Here is a 23,923-nt window from a genome sequence, read left to right as displayed (position 1 = left end):
AATTAATCGGCAGCTCAGGTAGCTTCTTTCTCAATAAAGTGAATCAAAGACTACATATATTAAAACAAAATTTATTTTTTCTTTTAGTGCTGTTTGAATTGCCTCCTTTCCTGTACGGTCTAGCTTACTGTAGCAATGTTGATTATGGACCATCATGCAATATCTCCACCTCAACTTTATTGGAAAAAATATATTTTTCTTTAGTGAGCTTTTACACAGCAATATAATATACATTGAAAAAAAAACTACCCGTTTCCTATACTATTTATTGCATTAATAAATGTACCAGTTTTATTGCTCGTGCTATCTGCTATTTGACGAAGTCCCACTTACAGAACATTACTTTTTACAGCCTAAACTATAAAAGTTGTTTCCTGTGTCAAACCTGCATACAGAACTATAAACATTACCTGTCATATTTGTCCTAGCCCATGCCAGAATATTGTAATTACATGGACCACCAAGCTAATTCTCAAAGAAAATGATGAACGTATATGTATATATATTTTTTAAAGGGTTGGTATTTCATAAGGAATATATATTGAATAGTTTTGAATTCTGAAAGTTTCACATTGTATCATCTTTAGATAGAATGCGTAATGATTTTTTTTTTATTTCTCTTGAAATTTGCATAGCATTTTTTGAAGGTCACTTTCAACTTTTTTTGCAGCGCTCAAAAGGCATTTTTATTTCAAAGTAATAAAAAATAATAATAATAATAAGCGTATGAAGTGTCTAAAGCCATATATGAGTGGTTATGTTTTCCTTTCATCCTGTTTGGAATTTGTCGACTTTTTCGTGTATTCCATCACACTCTTGGGCTTCAACATTGTATGCCTAAATGAAACAAAATAGCTTTGTTAACATGAAGTAGAAAAATGTGACAAAAATAATGGGAGTTCTCCTTTGTAAAAAATATCATAAAAGCAAACATTTATGATTTAATTGATTTACATTTTGTCTATGGGGAATATGTTCGCAAAGACTATGCGTGTAATATGAATGTTAATATGATCTACTAATTTACCAAAGGTTATTCCTCCCGCACCATGATGGCATATTCTGTTATATTCTGTGTTATCACCGCCATTGCATGCTATGGAACTCGGCGATATTCTGTGTTATAATGCGATATGTTGTGTTAGATAGAGCAGGGGTGCGCTAACTATTTGCGCTGTGCCCCACCTGCCTACTCCCCAAGGTGCCAGCGCCCCCTGCACCTTCCTTTCTGGCGTGTTGGGGTCATGTGACGTCATATCCATGACCCCGCTGCGTCATTTGATGCCACGTTGCCATGGCGACACGTCGCCGAAGACCCAGCTGGCAGCAGGTAAGTAAGTTACAGAGGCCTCACGCCTCACCCGGCATTTAATTTAAATGCCGTGAGGAAGAGTGCAGGGCCCCTGTAACCGCCCGGGTCCCCCCCCCCCCAGCAAAATCTCCTGCCCCCACAGTTTGCACACCGCTGAGCTAGAGCAATGTCATCTGATATATGTTTTATGGTGCATGGAAGTTCTGATGCTCAGCGTATATTGTTCTGTCCCAAGATCACTGTGGCAAGTGAGATGGGGCAGGCAGCTCAACTCAATCCCATAAACTAAGCAAGGGGAAGCTTCTTAATTGCTGAAGGGTTTATTGAACACAACAATACAAATAAAAAGGGGAAAAGATACTGGGGTAAACACTGTGGCATGGGAACAATGGATGGTAGAAGGGGACTAGAAATGCAAGGTATAGGGATAGGTAAATTACAATCACTTTACAAGAGGAGATAAGTGAGGTGACTGCTCAATGGCTGCTGGCTGAAAGAGGAAACATGCTAGCATGGACAAACTGAAATTAGAGTCAGGCTGTGTCAACTAGCAGGGGGAGCAGGGAGTAGCCCAACTGACAGAGAAAAAAGGGGTGTTGGCAAGGCAAATGGCTGAGAAGCCAAGGGGGATAGTTACATTAGTAGTGTAGAGGGAGAAAGGGTGTGGCCCGGTATTAAAGGGGTTGCACCCCATATGGCCATTCCCTGACCTCACCAGAGAGACAAGGGGTTAACTGGACTGCGGTCCAGGGGTGAGGTTTGCACCTTGTTGTACCTTGAAAATGTATGTTCCCCTGTTCCCATGTTTCATTATAAGCATGTATTTTAATGTTTTAAAGTGCATTTCTGTATCTCCAGTTCTGGAGGTCGCAGAGAGTTCATATTTGGCCAATATGTGGAGTCACTGTAGGCATTAAAAACTGGCAAAGGTCGACCCACTGAGCCCACCAGAATGGAACTTATTAATATGTATAGATATTAAAGTGTATATGTATTTTATTTTGGATCTGTTCTGAAAATGCAGATGCCATTTGCTAGGCTAATAGGTCGTGAAGGGCAGACGGCTGAGTAGCCTAAGCACGGTGATCAAAAAGTAACTGCCTTGATTGTTACCCAATGTCTAGGGATTAAGTATTAATCAATCAACAAACTCTGTTACCTGAGGGCATGGGTTAGTCTGTTAGTCTGTTGTCTCCACATTAGAGAGTGGATACAGATAATTGTTCACCAATAGGCTGTGTTCAATGTTAAGAATAGGGTTGCACAGGTATACAAACTGTGTCAACCATACAGATTTTAGTTGTGCTGGAGTTATGCTTCTGATACCATCTTGAATGTCACTGGATTGCTTAAGTTGTGCTTCTGATTCCATTTTGAATGTCACTGGACTGCTGGAGAATTGTTAGTGGATACTTCTCCATCCCCCAACCCTAAGTAAGTGTTACCTTCTTGTCTGTTAATTGTACTATATTGATGTGTTCACCTTATTTAAGGAATAAATTATATTTTATTATATCTAAGCCTCGTTCAGTTCAACCCAGATATTTGGTGTTCATTATATCTTGTCATAAGCTACCATGACAAGTAGCAACATAACACTGAGTAGTGATGGCTGCCTCAGAACTGGGAAAATACACAGAGAGGTTCCAGGACATATATAATGACAGTCATTTATGCTTATCCAGTAACTACATCCCCAATGTAGAGGTTGACGAAGCATTTGCAGCAAATGCATCCTAAATGTTCCCAACTGCCAATATTGTTATTGTACTGGCATACCCCGCATTAACATACGCAATGGGACCGGAGCATGTATGGAAAAGCGAAAATGTACTTAAAGTGAAGCACTCCCTTTTACCCACTTATTGATGCATGTACTGTACTGCAAACATTATATACGTGCATAACTGATGTAAATAACACATGTGTAACAGGCTCTATAGTCTTCCCGCTTGCGCACAGATTCGGTACAGGTAGGGAGCCGGTATTGCTGTTCAGGACGTGCTGACAGGCGCATGCGTGAGCTGCCGTTTGACTATTGGGCGATATGTACTTACTCGCGAGTGTCCTTAAAGTGAGTGTCCTTAAAGCGGGGTGTGCCTGTATACGTGCATGATTCCCTTTGTGTGTACTCTATGCAAATTACATTTACACATTGATCGTTCCAGATCATTTCCTTAAACTGTAAGTCTGATGTTTTGCACATGTCTTTGGAGTATGTATTGGCCGCATTCAGGAAATGAACCACATGCTCTGTATTCCTGCAGCCAAACACACAAAAGATGGGCACTTTCATTGGTGTTTTGGTCCTAAATATGTTTGGTGTTTTGCTATTGGCAAAAGCCCATTTGTTTTGGTTTTGGAAAATATTAAAATAGACAGGAACATTTTTTAATAATATCCCCAAAAAAATCATAAAAGAAAAGCAATTAGGAAACAAATAGCTGTAGATTAACAAAAATGAAAACGTAATATTGCTTATGCCTCTTGGATAAACTAACCCACAGTAACACTAGGTCACCCCAAAATGATCAGTAAATGTAGTACTCTAAAGTCTTATTCAACCAGCACCCTTTTCTGCTCTGGTTGGGTGTAGAGGTAAGCCCTGAAGCCTGATACAAATGTAGAAAAACAACTCGCCAGGGTCCAGGTACAAGATTATCTGTGGTAATCATTTATTCATTCCCCCTCAAGTGGTTTTATACACAGTTTTATTTTACAAATAGCATCAACCAGACTTCCCAAGGCTGGGAGAGGTAAAGGGAATGAACTGGCACCTGTTTCTGCGATGGTCCCTGATATAGATCTAAGCCGGGTCTTTATTTAAGGCAGGGGTCTCAAACTTAGTCATTAAGTGCCACAAACAGGCCAGCTTTTATGGATTCAAATTAATGAACACGCAGTCCTTGCAAGCTCTAACTTCAGAACCCACCACATCATATACTGTATATATATTTGTGTCAAAAGGAGTGCTACTGAGTGTGGCCAAATGAATACAACAAAAGACAAAAATACCCAATGCTACATCCAATGTGACAAAATACATAGTTAAATACTTCAATGTTAGTGTTCTCATGAGTGTGGGTCATTTAGTTAAACCCTTTGGCCAAAGCATTATAAGCCTGCAGCCACGTCACGGCATGACCAGTATGCAGTCACGTCACGGCATGACCAATATGCAGGTCCTAACACTACCTGTGAAAATTCTCATTTACTGTACCTTTGCAGTGGAGGGAGAAGGGTCTCCGTGGACCAGTTGAATACTGAGTGATTTAAGGCTTAAGTTGCGTGGAGTCCAATGGATTTATTAGAATATCATTAGTTGTAACAAAATATTTGTATAATATAGCCATGGCCGAGTCCTTTTCATTTTTGTCGGATTATTTAAAATTCGTCCAACAGATTCTGAATCCGATTAGAGACGGGCGAAACTGTCAAAAGCCGCTTTGCGGAATTTCCAGAGCCTTCCATTCAAAATCCATCAACAGATTGAATCTGGAACAATCTGTGCAGATTAGTCCCAAACCGCCATTGGATACAAATCGCTTGTGGCGTTTAACAATTCAATCCGCGGGTTCAGCAATCCGCTGGTGGATTTTAAGATTGCTGAGCCCGTGGACTGGATTCTTAAAATCCACCAGCGGATTGCAAAAATCGTCAGATTTGGATTGTCAGTGATAAAAATAAAAAAAATCCGGAAAAAGATGAATCGCTCTTTTTGCGATTGATTTGCGGAAAACCACGGCCCGAAGGAACCATCCGATCCATGGTGGATCCAAACCCGGAAAAATAATGTGTCCATCTCTAGTTCAGATAAAGCAACAGTTAGATAATTAAGGTTTCTGAGTTTATTTTCACATCATTCATGCTTACAAACACGATTGGGCACTAGGGAAAATTAGATCAAACAGCAGGGATACCACATAGTGATCAGCAGGGATACAATTCTATTATCCAAGAATAACTATCATAATAATGTTTGCACGCTCCCTACAGAGGATAGGGAAACTCAATACATTAAAAAAGATGAGTATGTATTGAGGATTTGTTTACATTTTTGTAATATTCTCTGTAAAGCAAAAATGTTTTTTGCTCTCCCGTGCATGCCGAGTAAGGTACTTTATCTTAAATATTGAAACAGGGTAAGGCAAGGGTGCTCAACTCCAGTCCTCAAGCTCCCCCCACTGGTCAGGTTTTCAGGATATCCCTGCTTCAGCACAGGTGGCTCAATCAATCCCTGCTTCAGCACAGGTGGCTCCAACAGAGGCTCAGTGTTTGATTGAGCCACCCTTGCTGAAGCTGGGATATCCTGAAAACCTGACCTGTTTGGAGGGGCTTGAGGATTGTAGTTTAGCACCCTTGGGCTAAGGCAGGGGTGCGCAAACTTTTCCCCGTGCGCACCCCTGCCTGCTCTCCTCAGCGCCCCTGCTCAGCCCCGGCATCAAATGGCACGCGGGGGCATGTGACATCACGGGGCCATCATTTGGCGCTAGGTTACTATGATGACGCATCGCTGGAAGGGAAGGTGTGTGTTAGAGAGGCCTCACGCGGTCTCCCGGCATTTAATTTAAATGCCTGGTGGGAGAGTGCGGGACATCTGTAACTGCCACGCCCTCTGTCATGAGAGAGAGGATTTGGCCCGGGATTAAAGGGGTTACACCCCATTTGGCCACCCTCTACTCCCACCTGGGAAGCAAGGGGTTAACTGGACTGTGGTCCAGTAATGTGTTTTTACCTTGCTTCAGCATCCTAATGTATATTCCCCTGTAAAAATGTATTGTTTCTGTTCCAGTGTTGCACCAACACATACACTGGGATTGATGCGGGAGGCTTAAGGGGTTAATGAGCTACAGTTTAGGAAAATACAATTGTGAGGGGTCTTTTCAGAAAAATCTGGGCTTCAACAGGCTTGATTGAAGTTGGGTGTGAAAAGTACAGATGGGGGTTTAGTGCACATATTTTGTCTGTTATTTGTATAATCTGTTGTGTTCACCTCTTTCAAGGAATAAATTACATTTTATCATATCTAAGCCTCGTTCAGTTCAACCCAGTGATATTTGGTGTGTATTATTAATTGCCTGTTACAAAGCTATCGTCACAGGCATTAATAAAACTGGTGGCAGCGGTGGGATAGTTTTATTAATGCCTGTGACGATAGCTTTGTAACAGGCTATTAATAATACACACCAAATATCACTGGGTTGAACTGAACGAAGCTTATATATGATAAAATTTAATTTATTCCTTGAAAAAGGTGAACACAACAGATTATACAAATAACAGACAAAATATGGACACTCACTTAAGATGGAAATTATGAAATAGTCAGAAATCGTGACTAGCAGTTCATACAGCAATCTTGAAAATCACAAAAGACACGAAAGACAATAGCCATAGGCTGAGCCTGGTTCTTATACAATTATTTCCCATTGAACACAACTAAACCCAGCCTCTCTCATAAATCAGTGGTGAGGTTGACATTTTTCCTCAGAGGAAAACTCCTCCCACCCAAGGACGTTTAAAAACTGCTTTTCCTATCTAAATAACTTCATAACTTCAGTTCAGTGTTACTTACTGGCACGCGAGACATATTAATACATTCCGGCATGCATGACGCTCCCAATGAGACTAAATATTACCGTGTAGTACTAAAATTAAGAGAGATATTAATATCTGTCTCTTAGGACCTGCTAGACATCATGTGTCTGTAATCATTATTTGCGGCTCGGTCCCCCGGTTACACATATGTAACTCTTAGCATGTTCAGCCGAGGACATCTCATAATATTCTTATATTTAATAAGGTCACTCATTCTGAGATCTCCTTGCGTAACGGCACCCCTGGCCCTCATCAAGAAATCCTTTGAAGCTGGGCTGTGTGTAGTGAACATTTGTCACCGGTGCTATATTTCACACCCAATGCCCCAGCCTGGGTCCCAGCTGTCTCTACCAGCAATATACCCTTGGCCTGCCAAATTAGGTATTAACATACTGTGCACTAAACCCCCATCTGTACTTTTCACACCCAACTTCAATCAAGCCTGTTGAAGCCCAAATTTTTCTGAAAAGACCCCACACAATTGTATTTTCCTAAACTGTAGCTCATTAACCCCTTAAGCCTCCCGCATCAATCCCAGTGTATGTGTTGGTGCAACACTAGAACAGAAACAATACATTTTTACAAGGGAATGTACATTGGGATGCTGAAGCAAGGTAAAAACACATTACTGGACCACAGTCCAGTTAACCCCTTGCTTCCCAGGTGAGAGTAGAGGGTGGCCAAATGGGGTGTAACCCCTTTAATCCCGGGCCAAATCCTCTCTCTCATGACACCCTCCCCCAGAAAATCTAGTGCCCCCCAGTTTGCGCACCCCTGGGCTAAGGAGCCATTAGGGTTAGATCATCCTTCACAGCATGTAGGAAAATGGACAAATTAGATTGACTAAGTGCTTCTTATCTGCTGACAAGTTCTTTATTGCTATGTGTCTATATTTCTATATAACATTATGGAATTAGATTACTGTATATAAAGCATGTCGATTTATATAGATGGCTTAGCTGTGTTTGTCAGACATATAATTAAAATGAATGAACAATGAAATCTTGGTGGCTTCCTTGATTACAAACAGAAAAGGTTATGTAACCCATTTTCGGCTGTGAGTTATTGCCTGTTCTATGGCACTGTAGGAAGTCTGTGCTTAATGATATTTCTTATAAATACTGAAATATTGAGATAATGTTATGGATTCCTGTCTTAGGCTGATTATACAATATGAAAATGGGTGGTTATGTTTACGAACTCACATTTATCGGTTTTGAAATGGCAGAATTTCACCTTTGTCTGCACTTTCACGGCATTGCACACTTTTTATTATTAGTTTACTCCATGCATGCTGGAATATAATGATGAGGTTTGACTTTTTGGTACATTTTTTTTTTAACGTGAATTATAAATGATCAGTATTCTAATTTTTTTTGACATGGAAACATATTATTTAACAGTTACCTTTTATGCACATATGTTCAGTAGTTTACACATTAGGTATAATTAAACAGGGAATACTTAAGAGTGAACTCAACTAACAAATTCAAGTAATGGTTTAATGAATAACCCAAAACAATAGTTTTTCATGAATTAATAATACATTTTATATTATGTGATTTTGCAATTGCTCTCTAGAGGAATAGTTCATTTAAGAGACCGTACTGAAAATGTTATAGCTATAGTACATATCAATTAATTTTTATTACAGTTTATTTCTAGTTAGATTATGATTCAATATGTGTTTCCATTAGATAAACATAGCCATAAAGTAGTGTTATATTTCTGGCATTACATTTACAGTAACCTAGCAACTGGGTTGGCACAGATGTTTAAGTGAAATTACCATGTATTTCCAGAGTAATTGATATAGGACATAAACCTAACACAGTAACATCACTGATGTACTGTATGTTAGGTCCTGCCCGTTATAATTACTGTATACTGATGCAAACAGATGCAGAGTTGGAATGTGCATATTCATATATAAGTATAATGTAACCATGGTGCACAATAAACCCTATGAAGTTTTAGAACTGTTTGTGTATTGCGTCTGAAGGACAATTTAGAACCCTGACCTATTACTAGTTTTTTTCCTGTAATCCTAAACGTGTGTTTATTCTTTAGCAGCTGAAATAGAATGTCACACAACCCGAATAACTCAGGGAACCTTAACTAACAATGTTCAAGCAGCCACATAAGTCATAAGAGGACTCAAGATATCAAGAAGACCAATCCAAAGAGAGAGCCTTAGTGCAGGAGTTTCAAACTCAGTCCTCAATGGCCACCAACAGGCCAGGTTTTATGGATATCCCTGCTTCAGCACAGGTGGCTTAATCAGTGGCTAAGTCAGAATTCCCCAGACATTGAAGTCGGGAAGGATTTTTTGCCCCTTATATCACTGGATAATCTGTCACTGGGGTTATTTGTTTGCCTTACTCTATACCAACATACTGTAAATACAACTATAGGATAAGTATCTGTCCTCTAAATTTAACATAGGTTGAACCCGATGGACATATGTATTTTTTTCAACCTTGTGTACTATGTAACTATGGGACTTTGTACAGAGGCCCTGTAATATATATAATAGAAGTGTCTCCCAGCTACCAAACTGGGGCACAAATCCCTGCAATATTTAAAACCAATGGGATTTTCTTGTTTGACACATCGGGTGCAGTGATTCTGTCTTCTTGACAAAGGTCGAGCCTGTTTTAATAAACACTTTATTTTTTATTAACCCCACGGGGGGGCCTGATACTTCTTCTTGTTGCAGTCATTTTGTAGCCATTGTAGCTGGGTGGAAGAGGAGTTTTGTGGAAAATGCTAAAGCAGGTTCAATCCTCAGTAGAGATGCACAAAACATCAGCGATGTTCACTAAACTGGTGAACTTTTGACTCGAGCGCCTCAAAAAAATGAATTGCGGATATTAACTTTTGCACTAATGTAATGAGCTGAACTCTGAATACATTCGTCTCCAACCCCCCGAAAAAAAAGGGGGAGAGATCCCAGTTTTACCTTTAAAGCTGCAGTTCAGTCAATATCCTGCATGTGTGTTTATTTTTTAATAAATCAGTTCTGTAGTAAGAAAAAATACTTTTAGCATTTTCTGTTTTAAAAAACAACAACTTTGAAAGACCAATTTTCTTGTATTCTATTTTAACAGCCATTTGCTATGGCACTGCCCCCTTCATGTCCTGTCACAAGCCCTGGCACACCCTTTGTCAGCCCTGCCCTCCCTCTAGCACATGTCAATGCAGGGGTGCTCATGAATATTCATGGGCTTCCACTGACAGACAAGCAGATTATAAACAAATCCCAGCTTTTAATATGTCACCAAATTTCGACCTATCAATACATGGAGAATGAATTGACCTGCAGCTATACAGTTCTTTAGCTAATTAGAGATTGCACACATAAAACTATTGAAGTAAAAAAATAAATGTAAAAAAAAAAAAAAAAAAAAAGACTGAACTGCAGCTTTAATATCCATACAATGCTTTTTGTTTGTTTGTCGTGTGGCCACAATATATTGTGATATATAAATGGAGATATGAAGAGCTTAAGTATAATAATAACTTTTAATATATTCATAAAACGGCACCATCTGTTTTTTTGGCTACAGTAATCATTTTATATTGGTTGATTTATTTGTTGTGCTCATGTAAGAAAATGTAGTTACATAAGACAAGTTTTAGTCTAAACATTCATAATAAGGGCAAAGACCAAGAAGATGAATATGAATTTCCTCTTGACAATAAAGCAGTGGGGAAAAAATATTCATCATTCTTTTTTTTTTTTGCCATGAGCTTTCTCATCATTAGTAATGCTAAATGATTAGCTTAAATTCAGATTCTGTCAATGTCAATCAAGTAGTCATCTTGCGTTAGCTGTAATATGATAGAGTGTTATGTCCCACTGATTTCATTTGTAGGAACAAAACCATTGATCAATTGAACCTGATCAAGGATCTCATGGCATGACAAAATCTAATGATTATGATACATTAGCTTATGATTGAGCTATAATATGTACCGCCACCCTAAGCATCTGTGTCAATAAATATTATAATACAAACGTTATTGATATTGCCAGTTCGTATGTGGCGGGGCTTGATCAAAGTTAGCTACTGTATCAGAGGAACACTGTACCTCAATTATACTTCTGCAAGAAGTCAACAGTCTGAAACATAAAATCTGAAATTAAATTGATTTTGTTAAACCAGATTGATTCAATACTTACTTCCTAAATCCACAATTTAACCAAAATGAGTTGATATTGTATACTTTTTGTTGACGGAAAACTGAATTACATCAAACGTTTTGTCTAATGCCCGGCTGGAACATATTAGAATATTCTTGTAATTGCAATTCTATTTAACAGCGCAAAATTGAATATCTATTGGAAGCATATTTTTTTTTCTTTTGGCAGGATATAATACTTTATATTGACCCACAAATATCTCCTTCACAGTTGTTTGTAACGGAGCTTTCAAGAGCATTTATTCAGAAATTAATCTGATTGAACAAAGTTTTGAAAGATATTCAATTTGTCCGAACTCTTAAAAAGATTAATAGAAAAATAAACGTGGAGATATTGATACTCAGGAATTGACTTTGTTTATGGTAAACAGGAATTTGTGTATTTCTTCAGGTTTTGGACTAAAATATTTAACTTTGATTATGGCTTTCTACAACAATTTGGAATGATTCATTTCTGATGAATAGGAGGGCTATAATTTAATCTTCTGTTTGTAACTGCAGATGGAGCACTAGATGAAAACTAAATAGATACAATCCGCATCTGAATTGATAACTTTTTTTTCTCTGTCCCAGTTTTCAAACTTCCTCTCAGAAGCCTTCTTCATTACAGAAGCAAAAACAAAGCAAGAATTGGATCCCTTCTTTCATCTTCACGAGTCCATTGCCAAGGTAATATCAGAAAGACTGTTCCCCTCTGCTGACTAGACTGTAATTCGTGAGCCAGACATTGACCTTCTGAGGCACTAAGCTATGTCAAGTTTAAGTGGACCCAAAAATGAGAAATGGATGTATTATTCTGACTGAAGGGACCATTGAAAATATAGACATGAAAGTGAAATGAATGACAGCATTATATTAGCGTTATTATATACAGAGAAGACGCTATAAAGCTAAAATGAACAGTGTTTGCACAGCACATTTTAATATTAAAATATTTTCTTTGGGATTTTTGGAGACCGAAGTCACTGATGATGCCTTCAAATGATAAGCGATGAAGTTTGTCACTTCCGATGGCCACGATGCTTGGTGTCATATTTGAACGAAAATGTCCATATTTATAGAGAATCTTCTTTTTCCCATATCATCTTTATTTATAATCCGATTTTAAACCTTGAAATGCATACATTTCCCCCCTATTTTTGAGGCCCTTCATATTGTGAAGCTCTAAGCTGCAGCTTAGTTAGCTTACTGTATGTCCAGGAGGATATCTGGCATTTATGGAGTTTTTGTACAAAATCATGTATAGTACCAACTACATAAATGATTTTTCCATTGGTTATAAAATGAATACATTTCAGTGATGTGTTTAAGAGGTTATATAAGTGTGACTGATATACATGTCAGTTTTTCAAAATTGTATTTTATGTGCCTTCTCGTCCTCTGTGTCAAATATGTAATCCTTGTGATGGTTACTAATGGAATATAGGGAGCTACTAGTAAGCAGTAGATAACAGGCTCCGCCCTGTGATGACAGATGGAACTATGTCAGAGGAGATATAAATCAGAGGGGACTGTTGAGAGGGAGATTCCAGAAGGAGAGGAGAGCAGGAGCCTCATGGAGTTGAGGTAGGGGAGAAGTTTCCCCCAGTAAAGGCGAGATTAGGTCCCCCTGCATTGCCCACTTAACGTTAAGTGAACCGGTTACGAACTTTTGAAACAAAGTGTACTTTTTCACCCAACTAAAAAGGGTGAAATTTTCAAAGTTTGGGGATGCGTGCCAAAAGTTATTACATCTCTAATTCTATCTGCTCGCTCCTGCCGGTGTTCTGGTTCTTTATTGAAGAATCCCATTGTTTTTAAAGGGCAAATGATCCCAAATTTAAAGAAACAAAGCACTGCTAAAGCCCAGCTGAAAGTAATTTATTTATGCCCTAATTATACTTACTTTTGTTGTATACCGTAGGAAGACATCTTTAGAAATATTTGCCATTATAGTATGTGCTCTAAATTGAAGATGGTCCTTTAGATCTTTCAAGATTGAGGCACGTATCTTTGTTAAAATCATCGTTTATTATTCAGAGACAAAGCATCTTACGGGCATAGAAGTTCAGAGTGGTGAACTATCATAATAACAAAAGGGGTGTAACCGGGCACTCTCAAGTGAAGGGGTTGATTAGAAAGTGTAATACTCAGCATAGAAAAAACAATTTAAACCTAACAACCTTAGTGCAAATAAATGTGCAAAAAACGTGACTAACGAATAGTAATTATATATACCAATGTGATTGAATATTTAAAAATAAATCCACCTTCGCCCCACAGTGACAAGTGTAATAAAGTGTAATTATATAATATAGTTAGGCAGCTCATACTATCAGCATGATGGTATTTCATAGTTCTATGATCTATGTATATGTCTAAGCAAAACCTTTATACGCTTTTCCTTGTAAACAGCTATACGTGGCAGTTACACCTTTTTCTCACTATCAGACAGATTAAACATAGCAATTCAAATTAATAGACCGCAAGAAAACATATTTTCGTCTTTAGCTGTTATCTTTTAGAACAATGTTTCCCTATATTTGTATCTCTGAGACATCCTTGTGAGATATCATGCTATCAATCTCTGTTCTGAAAATCTTCCCTTGTTAAGTATTGATAAACTGCTCCTAGCATCTAAAAAACAACTTTATTATCCTACAAACATTCCTACTTTCTAAAGATGCTTTTGTCCGACTGATTTAACTGTCTTAACTCCTCTCATATTCCAGACTCATGAGCTCCACTATAATATGTCAGCCAAACTCCAATATCCTAATTGTAGTTTTCAAGTTTTATATAACACAGACAAAATGGAAGCCAGTAAGACAACATGGATTCTTGAATCGCATGAGACATATCTACACAAATTAGCATCAACATTTATATTTTTGTGCATGGTGGACAATGAAAGTTAAAAAAAATTCTTAGTTTATTTCTCTCCCACCCCCACCCCCACCCCCACCCGACTTTTATACAAGAGACAAATAACACAGGATATGTCTATGATTGATGCCCCCTTAAGCAACATGTGGAGAATTACAAGTGAAAATTAATACATTGTTTCACTGGTGCAAAACAATGATAAATTCCCCCTCCACCCTCCATACCCCCCCTCTCCAGCCCCCCCACTTGTGCTCAATTTATTGTCAGCAATTTATCATGCACCGCGATTTGTTATTTGCTTTGCTGAATCCCCTTCTTGCTGCTGGACAGCTGTGATCATAACATTCTGACTTCATGAAGATGAACAATCTGTTCCCTCTAAAAGGAACATTAATGGCAAGCTGTTGATAGACGTACATTTCTTAATGTGACCTGTATTTAAGAATTGGACCATCTTTTTTTGATATTAACGCTTGATGTCTGTCACGGGAATCACGTGTTAATGCCCTTCCCTGCCGCATGTGTTAACGCCGAATCTCTTACAGTATATGCAATCGTTTTGAAGTTAAAAGGACTTCGCTCCAAGTGAAGGTGATACAGCATCTGACACTGTTATGAATTCATTTGAATGTATTAAAACTGCTTTGCCTAATATTATGACAGAATGCGTCTTCAATATGTTGTTGGCCCACATGGAAGTAGAAGGGTTAGAACAGGAATATCTGAAAGCAATTTCCTTTCTTGTGGCTCATTACAGAAATGTCGTATCTTAGAAGCTATTGGAGACTTTCTGCTAAAAGATGTCAGAAATATCCAAGTACCTGAAAAGTTACAATACATTTAATGTTGGGCTGCAAAATGCAGCTCATCAACTGCGTGCATCGCTATGAAATTCTTTGCACTTATTACAGATTATTTTGTTTAAATAAACGGCAAATATCTTTATGGATATTATTGTATTAGCGATACATCCACTAAGAACATTTCAAACTGTTGAAACTTTATCCAAACAGCTTTGATTTAGGAATTTCCCCTTATTGGCACACTGTATTTCCAATCATTTATCTTACATTTGCAATAAAATGTATCTGAATATTTTGGGGCTAAAAATGTTACTACAGATGCAGCGGACATTTTACGGGTTTAATCCCGTGACACGGTCTTGGTGCGTGATTTCTTCATATTTTACCACGTTAAGACGTGAGTTTACTAGTGTTTTTATTGAGTGCAGAATATGGAATTTTAGCGTTGTCTGCAATACCATCGAGAAACTCAGGTGGGCGATCGTGAGTTATTGTCTTAAAAATCTAATTGCAATGCAACCTGTTTTTCATTCCCGTATCGAATTCTTCCACCCGCGTTGATTTGGTGAAAATTTGAAGAAATCATATTTGTCAATGTTCCAGCATTAATTGCAGAAAAAAATAAATATACATAACTTCACTCCGTTCTAGTATAAGGACTTGACATGTTCAGTGTATGTCAATTCAGCAATTGCACAGGCATAGCAATGTAGAATAATGACCACAACATTCTGTTTTGAGATTTTAATTATGAAACGCTTAAATTTGATAACGTCTTCAGCGACCAAGGTCAATTAACAATGGATCACTCGTTTTTAAGCACCTGCACATTAACTACACATTATCCAGGGTATACAGTAGTCTTCAGTATGCAAAGGGATTTACTTTTGCCGTCTGGCGGATACGCACAGAACCGCACCCAAACAAATCAGAATCCATGTAATTAAGGAAATCAACAACAGTAAACAGAGGTCTGATTGGCAGCCTTCATGGAAGATTAACAAGTGAATTCCACGTGGAATACAGCAGACTTTACGAAAACTGTTCCGAGAAATGATCGAATAACGCCCGCTACATCTGTATATAGCTTGGGTTTATTCCATTGTAAGTAAGAAACCCCCTCACAAAATACATTCATCCTCTGAATTCATTGCCTGGAAATATTCAATTAATTACCAATCCTCAATTTTTATAGCTGAAGAGGTGTAAATACGATTCATATTTTTCCTTTTTAATGAGCCAGCACTTTTCTAGCGAGGTCCTCGTTGCAGTATACTATTATTAAAAAAAAGTCCAGTTGCATTTAAAACATAATTTGCAAGTCTGAGTGTCACATCATATTAACTTTGCCCTTACAGTGAGCTTCTTAGATCTACTTATGTAAAAGAAAATACATTTCAAATTACACTCTTGACTCTTATGGTGACTAGCTTGATTTAAATTATGCAATATCTCTTGGAAGATTCAGGATAATTGGTGTTTAAAAGTTGAGTGAACATATTCCTAGAACACCAAGTAGCTTTACTATAGCAAACCAAGTCTTAAAAATTGGAAATATATCACACTCAAATCAAAGAGCATACTTATGCCAGATAATGATTATCATCAGAAAAACAATATTTACTTTTAATATGCAAGATAGATTCATACAATTCTTAATACTGAAGATGCTTTAGAATAAAATGCCACATACGAGGATGTTAAAACCAAAAACTGTTTATCTGCACAGGAAAAATGTCCTTGTGGGCGATGTGTGCAGAGGTGCAGACAGGAAGCTTGCTTTAGGAAAATAAATGTAGGCTTTTATTTCACCAAAGTGCAATAAACAGAAAATACAGGCTTTTCCTCAGCCAAGGTGCAGCAAAAGAGAGGTCAGCAATATTCATGAGAGTGTTTTCATAGACCAAAGTTTCCCCAACATATGAAAGTCCATATACGTTTATAGACGTCTACATAGATCTGGTGTCCCTTAGCATCAAGGACACGGGGGATATGGCCTGCATGTCCTTGTGTCCCTAGGAGTCAAGGACATGCACATGTGGGTTGTAAACCGACCAAAGAGACACAGTGAAACAGTTCCCTTTCCAGCCTTTTAAACCACTTGCTAGACTCAGCTGGACTTGTTAGTAGTCCTACCTTCCTCCAGGAAGGGATTCACCACTGCCTGGCCGACACTCAACAGCTTTAGGTGTTGGAAACAGACTTGCCCCTGTTACAGGGCCCAACATGTACAGTATTTGATTCCAGAAGACAGTAAATAAAGAGTAACTTTTTGTTCCCCTCCATAATTTTTTCCCATTGTCTAAAAAGATTGAAAACCCTCGAATATTTCGATCGAACTTTGAGCCAACCGGTCTGGTGAAATGGCCCATAGTATACCACAGTGTTGCTCAACTCCAGTCCTCAAGCCCCCAATAGGTCAGGTTTTAAGGATATTCCTGCTTCAGCACAGGTGGCTCAATCAGTTCCTGCTTCGACTCAGGTGGCTCAATAAGTGGTTCAGTCTTTGAGCGAGCCACTAATTGAGCCACCTGTGCTGAAGCTGGGATATCCTTTAAACCTGGCCTGTTGGGGGATGAAGGGGTGGGGGACTTGAGGACTGGAGGTGAGCATGCCTGGTATACCCCACCACATTAAAAATGTCTTTCTAAAAGATTGAATTTCATAAGCGAAAATAATTCATATTAATCGAAAATGCAATCACCTATTGCCCTTTATCGTTCAGTGTACGTTCGGCACATATTTTCACTGAACCAATCAGGGCGAAATTCAACAAGTTTGTGAAAAATGTGCTAACGTCTGAAAACTAAACGTTCACCTTGCGTATTTGTTTATTTGCCAAAAGTATGTTTGTTGATTAAAATGCTGCATGTATGAATATTTGCACACCATATCAAGCAAATCTTGCTACACAAAAGAATATTCTGTGTTTCAAAGAAACACACTTCGGAGTTGCTGACCACTGTCATATATATTTAGGAGAATTCTGAAGAAGAAAAATAAGTAAGTTATTAATTCAGGTTATTTTACAAATAAGATTTTTAATTCAATTATTTATGCCCCTGTCCACATGGTGGTCATCTATCGCTCATCTACCTCTACTCATCCCTCTTCTGCCTCTCTCTCACTTTGAATCCTGGCTCTCTTTCTTTCTCTCCTCAGACTCCCCTGTTCTTCCCCTTGGGGACTTCAACTGCCACATTGATGACCCCTCTCTCCCTTGGGCTTCTCGCTTTCTCTCTCTAACCTCTTCATTTGGCCTTCAACAGTGGACTGCAGTCAGCACCCACAATGATGGCCACTACCTAGACCTGTTTTCACTAAAAACCTTTCTCTCTCTGATTTCTCCATTTCCCCCTTTCCTCTCACTGACTATCACCTCATCTCATTTTCTCTCTCTCGCTTCTCCCCTTCTCCCCCTCATTTCTGCAGGGACCTGCGCTCTATTAACCTACCAGCCTTTGATTCCACTTTACGCTCCTCCCTCTCCTCTCTCAGTTCTGCTCCAGACCCTGACAACCTGGTCAGGAACTACAACTTTGCCTTATCCTCCTCTCTTGATCTACATACCCCGCTTTCTCTCTGCCGTTCTCCCCCTTCTAACCCCAGACCCTGGATAAATTCTCACACGCGCATGCTGCGTTCCTGCACTCGTTCTTCTGAAAGCCTCACACTCTCGCAGACTTCCTTCACTACAAATTTATGCTAACCTTTTTCAATTCTGCCCTCTATCAGGCTAAACAAACCTACTTTTCTTCACTAATCAACACGCACAAGTCTAACCCACGCCGACTCTTCTCTGTCTCTGACTCGCTACTTAGACCACCCTCAGTTGCCTCTTCTTCTTCCTCCATCTCACCTCAGGACTTTGCTGACTATTTTAAGGAAAAGGTCGAATCCATACGTCAGAACGTCCCCTCTGTTTCCTCCTCCCGCCCTACACCGCTTCCTAACTCTCCTCCTGCCTTCCTTGACTCTTTTTCCACTGTCACAGAGGAGGATGTGTCACTGTTGATCTCCTCTTCTCCCTCTACCACTTGCCCTCTTGACCCCATTCCCTCCCATCTCCTAAAACCTCTTGCTTGGAAGTTCTGTCATACACCCAGTAACACAAGCACACTGCCTAGGGGTCACACACAAATCCTCTCTCACATTCAAAACGTATCTAAAACCTGACACTTTTTCCTCCGCAATATTACAAAGATACGCCTTATCCTCTCTTGCTCCGCTGATAAAACTCAGACTCAGGCCCTCATTTTCTCCCGTCTCGATTACTGTAACCTCCTGCTGACCAGCATTCCTGCCTCTCACCTGTCTCCCCTACAATCTATCCTAAACACTGCTGCCAGAATCTCTCTACTCTTTCCTAAATCACTCTCCTGATTTCCTATCAAATCCCGCATCTCACACTCAATTCTCTTCACTTTTAAAGCTTTACACTCTTCTGCCCCTCCTTACATCTCAGCCCTAATTTCTCGCTATGCACCACCCCGAATCTTGAATTCCGCTCAAGGATGTCTTCTCTCTACTCCCTTTGTATCTAAAGCCCTCTCCCACCTTAAACCTTTCTCACTGACCGCCCCACACCTCTGGAATGCCCTCTCCCTCAATACCCTACTAGCACCCTCTCTATCCACTTTTAAGACCCACCTTAAAATACACCTGCTTAACGACGCATATGCGTACAGTAGCTCCATGGCTAATACTATACACCTGATACATAAAGCTTGTCCCCTTGCAGACACACTTACCAGAACGCCCTCCTACTGTCTCTGTACGTTCTTCCTACCTACCAATTAAAATGTAAGCTCTTCGGAGCAGGGACTCCTCTTCCTAAATGTTAATTTTTTATGTCTGAAGCACTTATTCCCATGTTCTGTTATTTGTATTATTTGTTATTTATATGATTGTCATGTGTATTACTGCTGTGAAGCACTATGTTTATTAATTGCACTGTATAAATAAAGACATACATACATACATTTTCACAACCCAATGTATAGCTGTTACATATTATCTGTCACTGTTTTTCAAGCTTTTCTTGTTATTCACACCTATGAAAACTCTTACTACAATGTCTTTCGTCCTATATTGTCCCTTGTACACTCATTTGACATTGGTTGGCTATCCACCTTACATAGGATTTTGTGGAATTGGTTGGATGTAAACCTAATGGGATGGATAGAATAACTGAATTGACTATTATTCCTGATATACAGTACCATTATCAAGATGTAAATACCCCCCGCTAAAAACTGTCAAATGTTCTCGACTTAGTTATAGTTTGTAGTAGGGAGTGTAATCTTAATGCACAATATGCTAACGGCTCCAATTTTTAATTATAAAGACAGATTAGTTTCAATTTCATGCTGCAGCACCGGTTTTGAAAATTGGGTTTCGACATTTAAGAAGATCTTTTGCAGGGTTGCACAACCTGGAGGGCAAGATATTTTTTTGGGGGGGGGAGGAGCATAGCGGTAACAGAGGCCCCACGCTCTTCTGCAAGGCATTTAAATTAAATGCTGGGGGACCATGCGAGGCCTATGTAACTCACTTACCTTGATTCAGACGGCTTGGTGTGATGCATCGCCATGGCAACAAAGTGTCAAATGATGCCACGGATCACGTGACATCACATGACCCATCATCATGGCAATGCGGCATCAAATGATGCCATGGGGTCACGTGGCGTCACATGACCCTATAGCGTCGTTTGACGCTTGGTACAAGGGGAGGGGGGGCGCGAACAGTGGGGGAGAGCAGGCAGGGGGGCACAGGACAAAAAGTTTGCGCACCCCTGATCTACTGTATAATTATTTTCAACGTGTTACTTTTATTTCTATGAAATACCAAGACATTTAAAAGTATAGAAGGGTGAATTGTTCATCAAAATTCGAATTTGCTGCGAAAATAAAAAACATTTTTAGAATAGTTGTTTGAGTTTGGAAAAAATGCCACTGTTTAAGAAGAATAAATACATTTTAAAAAAATGGAATCCTCGAAGATGACAATCCGCACAGGGGACTTTCACAAACGTTTGCAAACAAACATAAAGAGAAAAAAATACGCCATGTTTGCGATGAAAAAATTGCCTCTATTTGAAAGCAAAAATGCGCATCGAATTCCGCCATCTCTATTTAAAAGTGGTCAAGTCCGTGTAATTCAATGTGTGTACAGTCATTTCTGACAAGAAAAGGAGAATTCTTTATATTTAATAGTTACATAGATACATTGATATTTATAGATACATATTTTCCTTCTAGAAATGAAAGGAAATGTTATGATTGTGTCTAGTATGCAAACAAATGGAACTTCTAGGTATAAAGCAAGGGCGGCCAACTCCAGTCCTCAGGGGCCACCAACAGGTCAGGTTTTCAGGATATCCCTGCTTCAGGATAGAGAAATGGCAAAAGCGCTCAAATGCCAGGCAAATGATTATATATGCCAGAACCACCATCCAAAGGAAATCCGTAATCACAAATATAGAGTAGTGATAATGCAACAACAATAATGGGTACAGTCCTCCTGAAGACAGGTAGTGGGTAGTACAAGCCCACCCATGATCAATCTCATTGGTAGGTTCCCCTTAGTTAAGTTTTTTATCCCTGCTTCAGCACAGGTGGCTAAAATAAAGCATTTTACAGTGCACAATAACGTTGTTTTGCATACTGTACATGATTCGTGCAGTTAAGCTTCACTAGATGAACACGTTTTACTTTGCCCTCCGTCTCTTTCCTGTATCCTTATCTTTTTGTCAGTTCTAGCGTAAGATAGACGTATCATGCAGAGCATTATAATTAAAGACCATTGTGTTGAAATTGCTGGTAAGTTTCACAGCTGCAAGTGTGCAGACGTTACACCCATCGACAATTGTGCTTGAAAATGTCAGCGTGTGATGGAAATTGTCACATTGTGCTGCACGGTTGTCATTTTTGTCCACATTGTTTTGACTAAAACGTTCAACTTCACATTTTGTGAATTTCTGAACCTTTCTAGAAGTTTGAATGAAACATTGGCGAACTGAATTTGGACACGTTTGTACATCTCTACTCGCCAGTCTGACTGTTTGCCACAATTCCAAGTGAATCGTTTCTCTCTATATTGTGGTATCTTCCTTGTTTCATGGAGATAGCAGTCAATTATCATTTCTGTGTACAGTAGTAGGACAGAAATGTTCCAAAATACTTGACGTTACCTACATGAATGGCTGATTTTCTTTAGCCGGTTTCCCATATATCCCAACTCACAGCTATTCACATTTATTGCTTTTAATTTCTATTTCATGTCTATATAAAAATAGTTGTTTATTTTTCCCACCAATATTTTTTATTGAGTTTGATAGGGGGATAATGAGGGATATAGAGAAGAGTGGGGGGATTACACCAACAGTCATAATACAGAAAACTATTTATACAATGCACATTATCATAAATTAGATCAAAAATAAGTAAAAGGAGAATGAGAGAGGGAAACAAGAAATAACATCTGAATCTTAGTAGTGTCATATTTTTGTTCGTTGTTTAATTAGTGTAACCTATTGCTAGAACTTCCTAAATAATTTCCTATTTTCCAGGAATCTAATTAGGTGAATGTTTATGTTTCCAAGGACCCCATATTTTGTGGAAACCTTTGAAATATCATAGGTTGTTCCTTTTAAATTAAATACAGATGTAGCAGGCGTTATTGCAGCGGGAGCAATAATGCATTAGCCCCCGCTCTTTCTCACATCTGACTAATTCAGGCACAATGGTGTCTGCTCCCGCTGGTGTGTGGTGAGTGCCCCGCTGCAAGGCGCCAACGGGAGCAATTAATGCCTGCTAAATATGTACCATGTTTAACTATGGTTCTAAAAAGTAAATTAGCTCAATAAAATGGGTTCTGTAGCTTGGTCTGCCGAGGGTTGCTAGATGTCCCGTATATACCGGATTGTCCTTTTTTCCATTGAATTGTCCCGTGGTCCATGAAAGGTCTGCTGGGATGCATAATTGTCCCATATTTTCAAGGGTCAGATCTGGGAAAACTCCCAGGTCTCAAGTTGCGGGAGCCCCAGCTGGCCGGCACTGGAAGTTGGGCTCAAACTTCTGCGTCCAGATGTCGGGCCTCTGTTGGCTGCTGGGCTCTACAGTAGCTCTCCCCAGCTGATGCCTGGCCTTCACTCTAATTTTGGGGGATTGTGTGTGTTTTGGTTGGGGAAATTGTGTGTGTTTTTTTGGGTGGGAGGGGTATGGGGGGTCCCCCATTTTATAAAACCTTAAATGTGGCAACCCTACAGTATGTCTACCAGCCTTGTACTTCAAGCTCTGTGTGGCAGGTTAAGTCATTCCTGCTAGGAACCATTACGCTTTATGAGGAAATCCAAATTGAAACCTTTCAGGATAACCTTTATGATTGGGTTTACTGAATTGCATAAAGAGAGGACAATTCCTGAGTGTCTCTGGTGGTTACATAATGAGATAAGTAACCAGCTTGAGTTTATCAAGCCGAATGAATTATATTGGACATGTGAGAGAAGACAATTCTTCCATGATCAGGACTCGGAGTGGACAGAGCTCATGGGGGTCTTTGCTCAAAGTCTCCTGGCTGCAAAATTACTAAAGAAAAACCCCCAATTACTTTCTGTGGGATTTTTTCTTTAATTCATTTTGTGCTACATCTTGCCCCAAATTTGCCCTAATGTTCTAGCTGGGACATGCATATTTTCCTATTACCCTATGTGATGTGTACTAGAGGGAGGAATGGGAGGTCCTTTATGAAGAACAGGGGGAGAGATGTCCAAGAGAGAATGTGCATTGTTGGTTTCAGTGTTCCTGACAAAACACGTGTTAAATTCATTTTAGAAAGATAGAAAGAAGTAATAAGATTACTTTAAGGGGGATAGAATCTCTCCAAGGAAGATAATTAGACTAATAAGTTATTAAACATTTGTGAGCCGTTAGGTTGAACTGCCCCTTAAAGTGAAAATCTTGTTCATTATTTAGTAGTAACAGTAGCAATATTTGCTATTAATGTATATAGTAATAATCTATGCTTACAAATGTTCTTATAGCCACAGATTTCCAACATTGTCCCAAGACTGCCAGAATTGCTAAATAATATATTATTAATAGCACATATACCTTTATTTTTCAAACCACCCAAA

At 39.1% G+C, this 23,923-nt stretch overlaps 1 protein-coding gene across 3 annotated transcripts in view; it reads left to right on the top strand.

Moving 5' to 3' along the window:
• The window catches only part of NAALADL2 (N-acetylated alpha-linked acidic dipeptidase like 2), a 418,513-nt gene that overhangs the window by 329,595 nt on the left and 64,995 nt on the right, over positions 1-23,923 (top strand). For all 3 annotated transcript variants that reach the window (XR_012788046.1, XM_075570757.1, XM_075570756.1), the window contains exon 11: positions 11,690-11,785. Coding sequence is in view for 2 of the 3 variants with exons in the window: in XM_075570757.1 (XP_075426872.1) it covers positions 11,690-11,785 (96 nt within the window). In the remaining variant the exon portion in view is untranslated. The remainder of the gene's footprint in view (positions 1-11,689; positions 11,786-23,923) is intronic.

Source organism: Ascaphus truei, chromosome 14 (assembly GCF_040206685.1).
Source record: "Ascaphus truei isolate aAscTru1 chromosome 14, aAscTru1.hap1, whole genome shotgun sequence".
NCBI classification, from domain to species: domain Eukaryota; kingdom Metazoa; phylum Chordata; class Amphibia; order Anura; family Ascaphidae; genus Ascaphus; species Ascaphus truei.
Note: the sequence above shows the minus strand (reverse complement) of the source record. Positions and strands in the feature narration are given on the sequence as shown.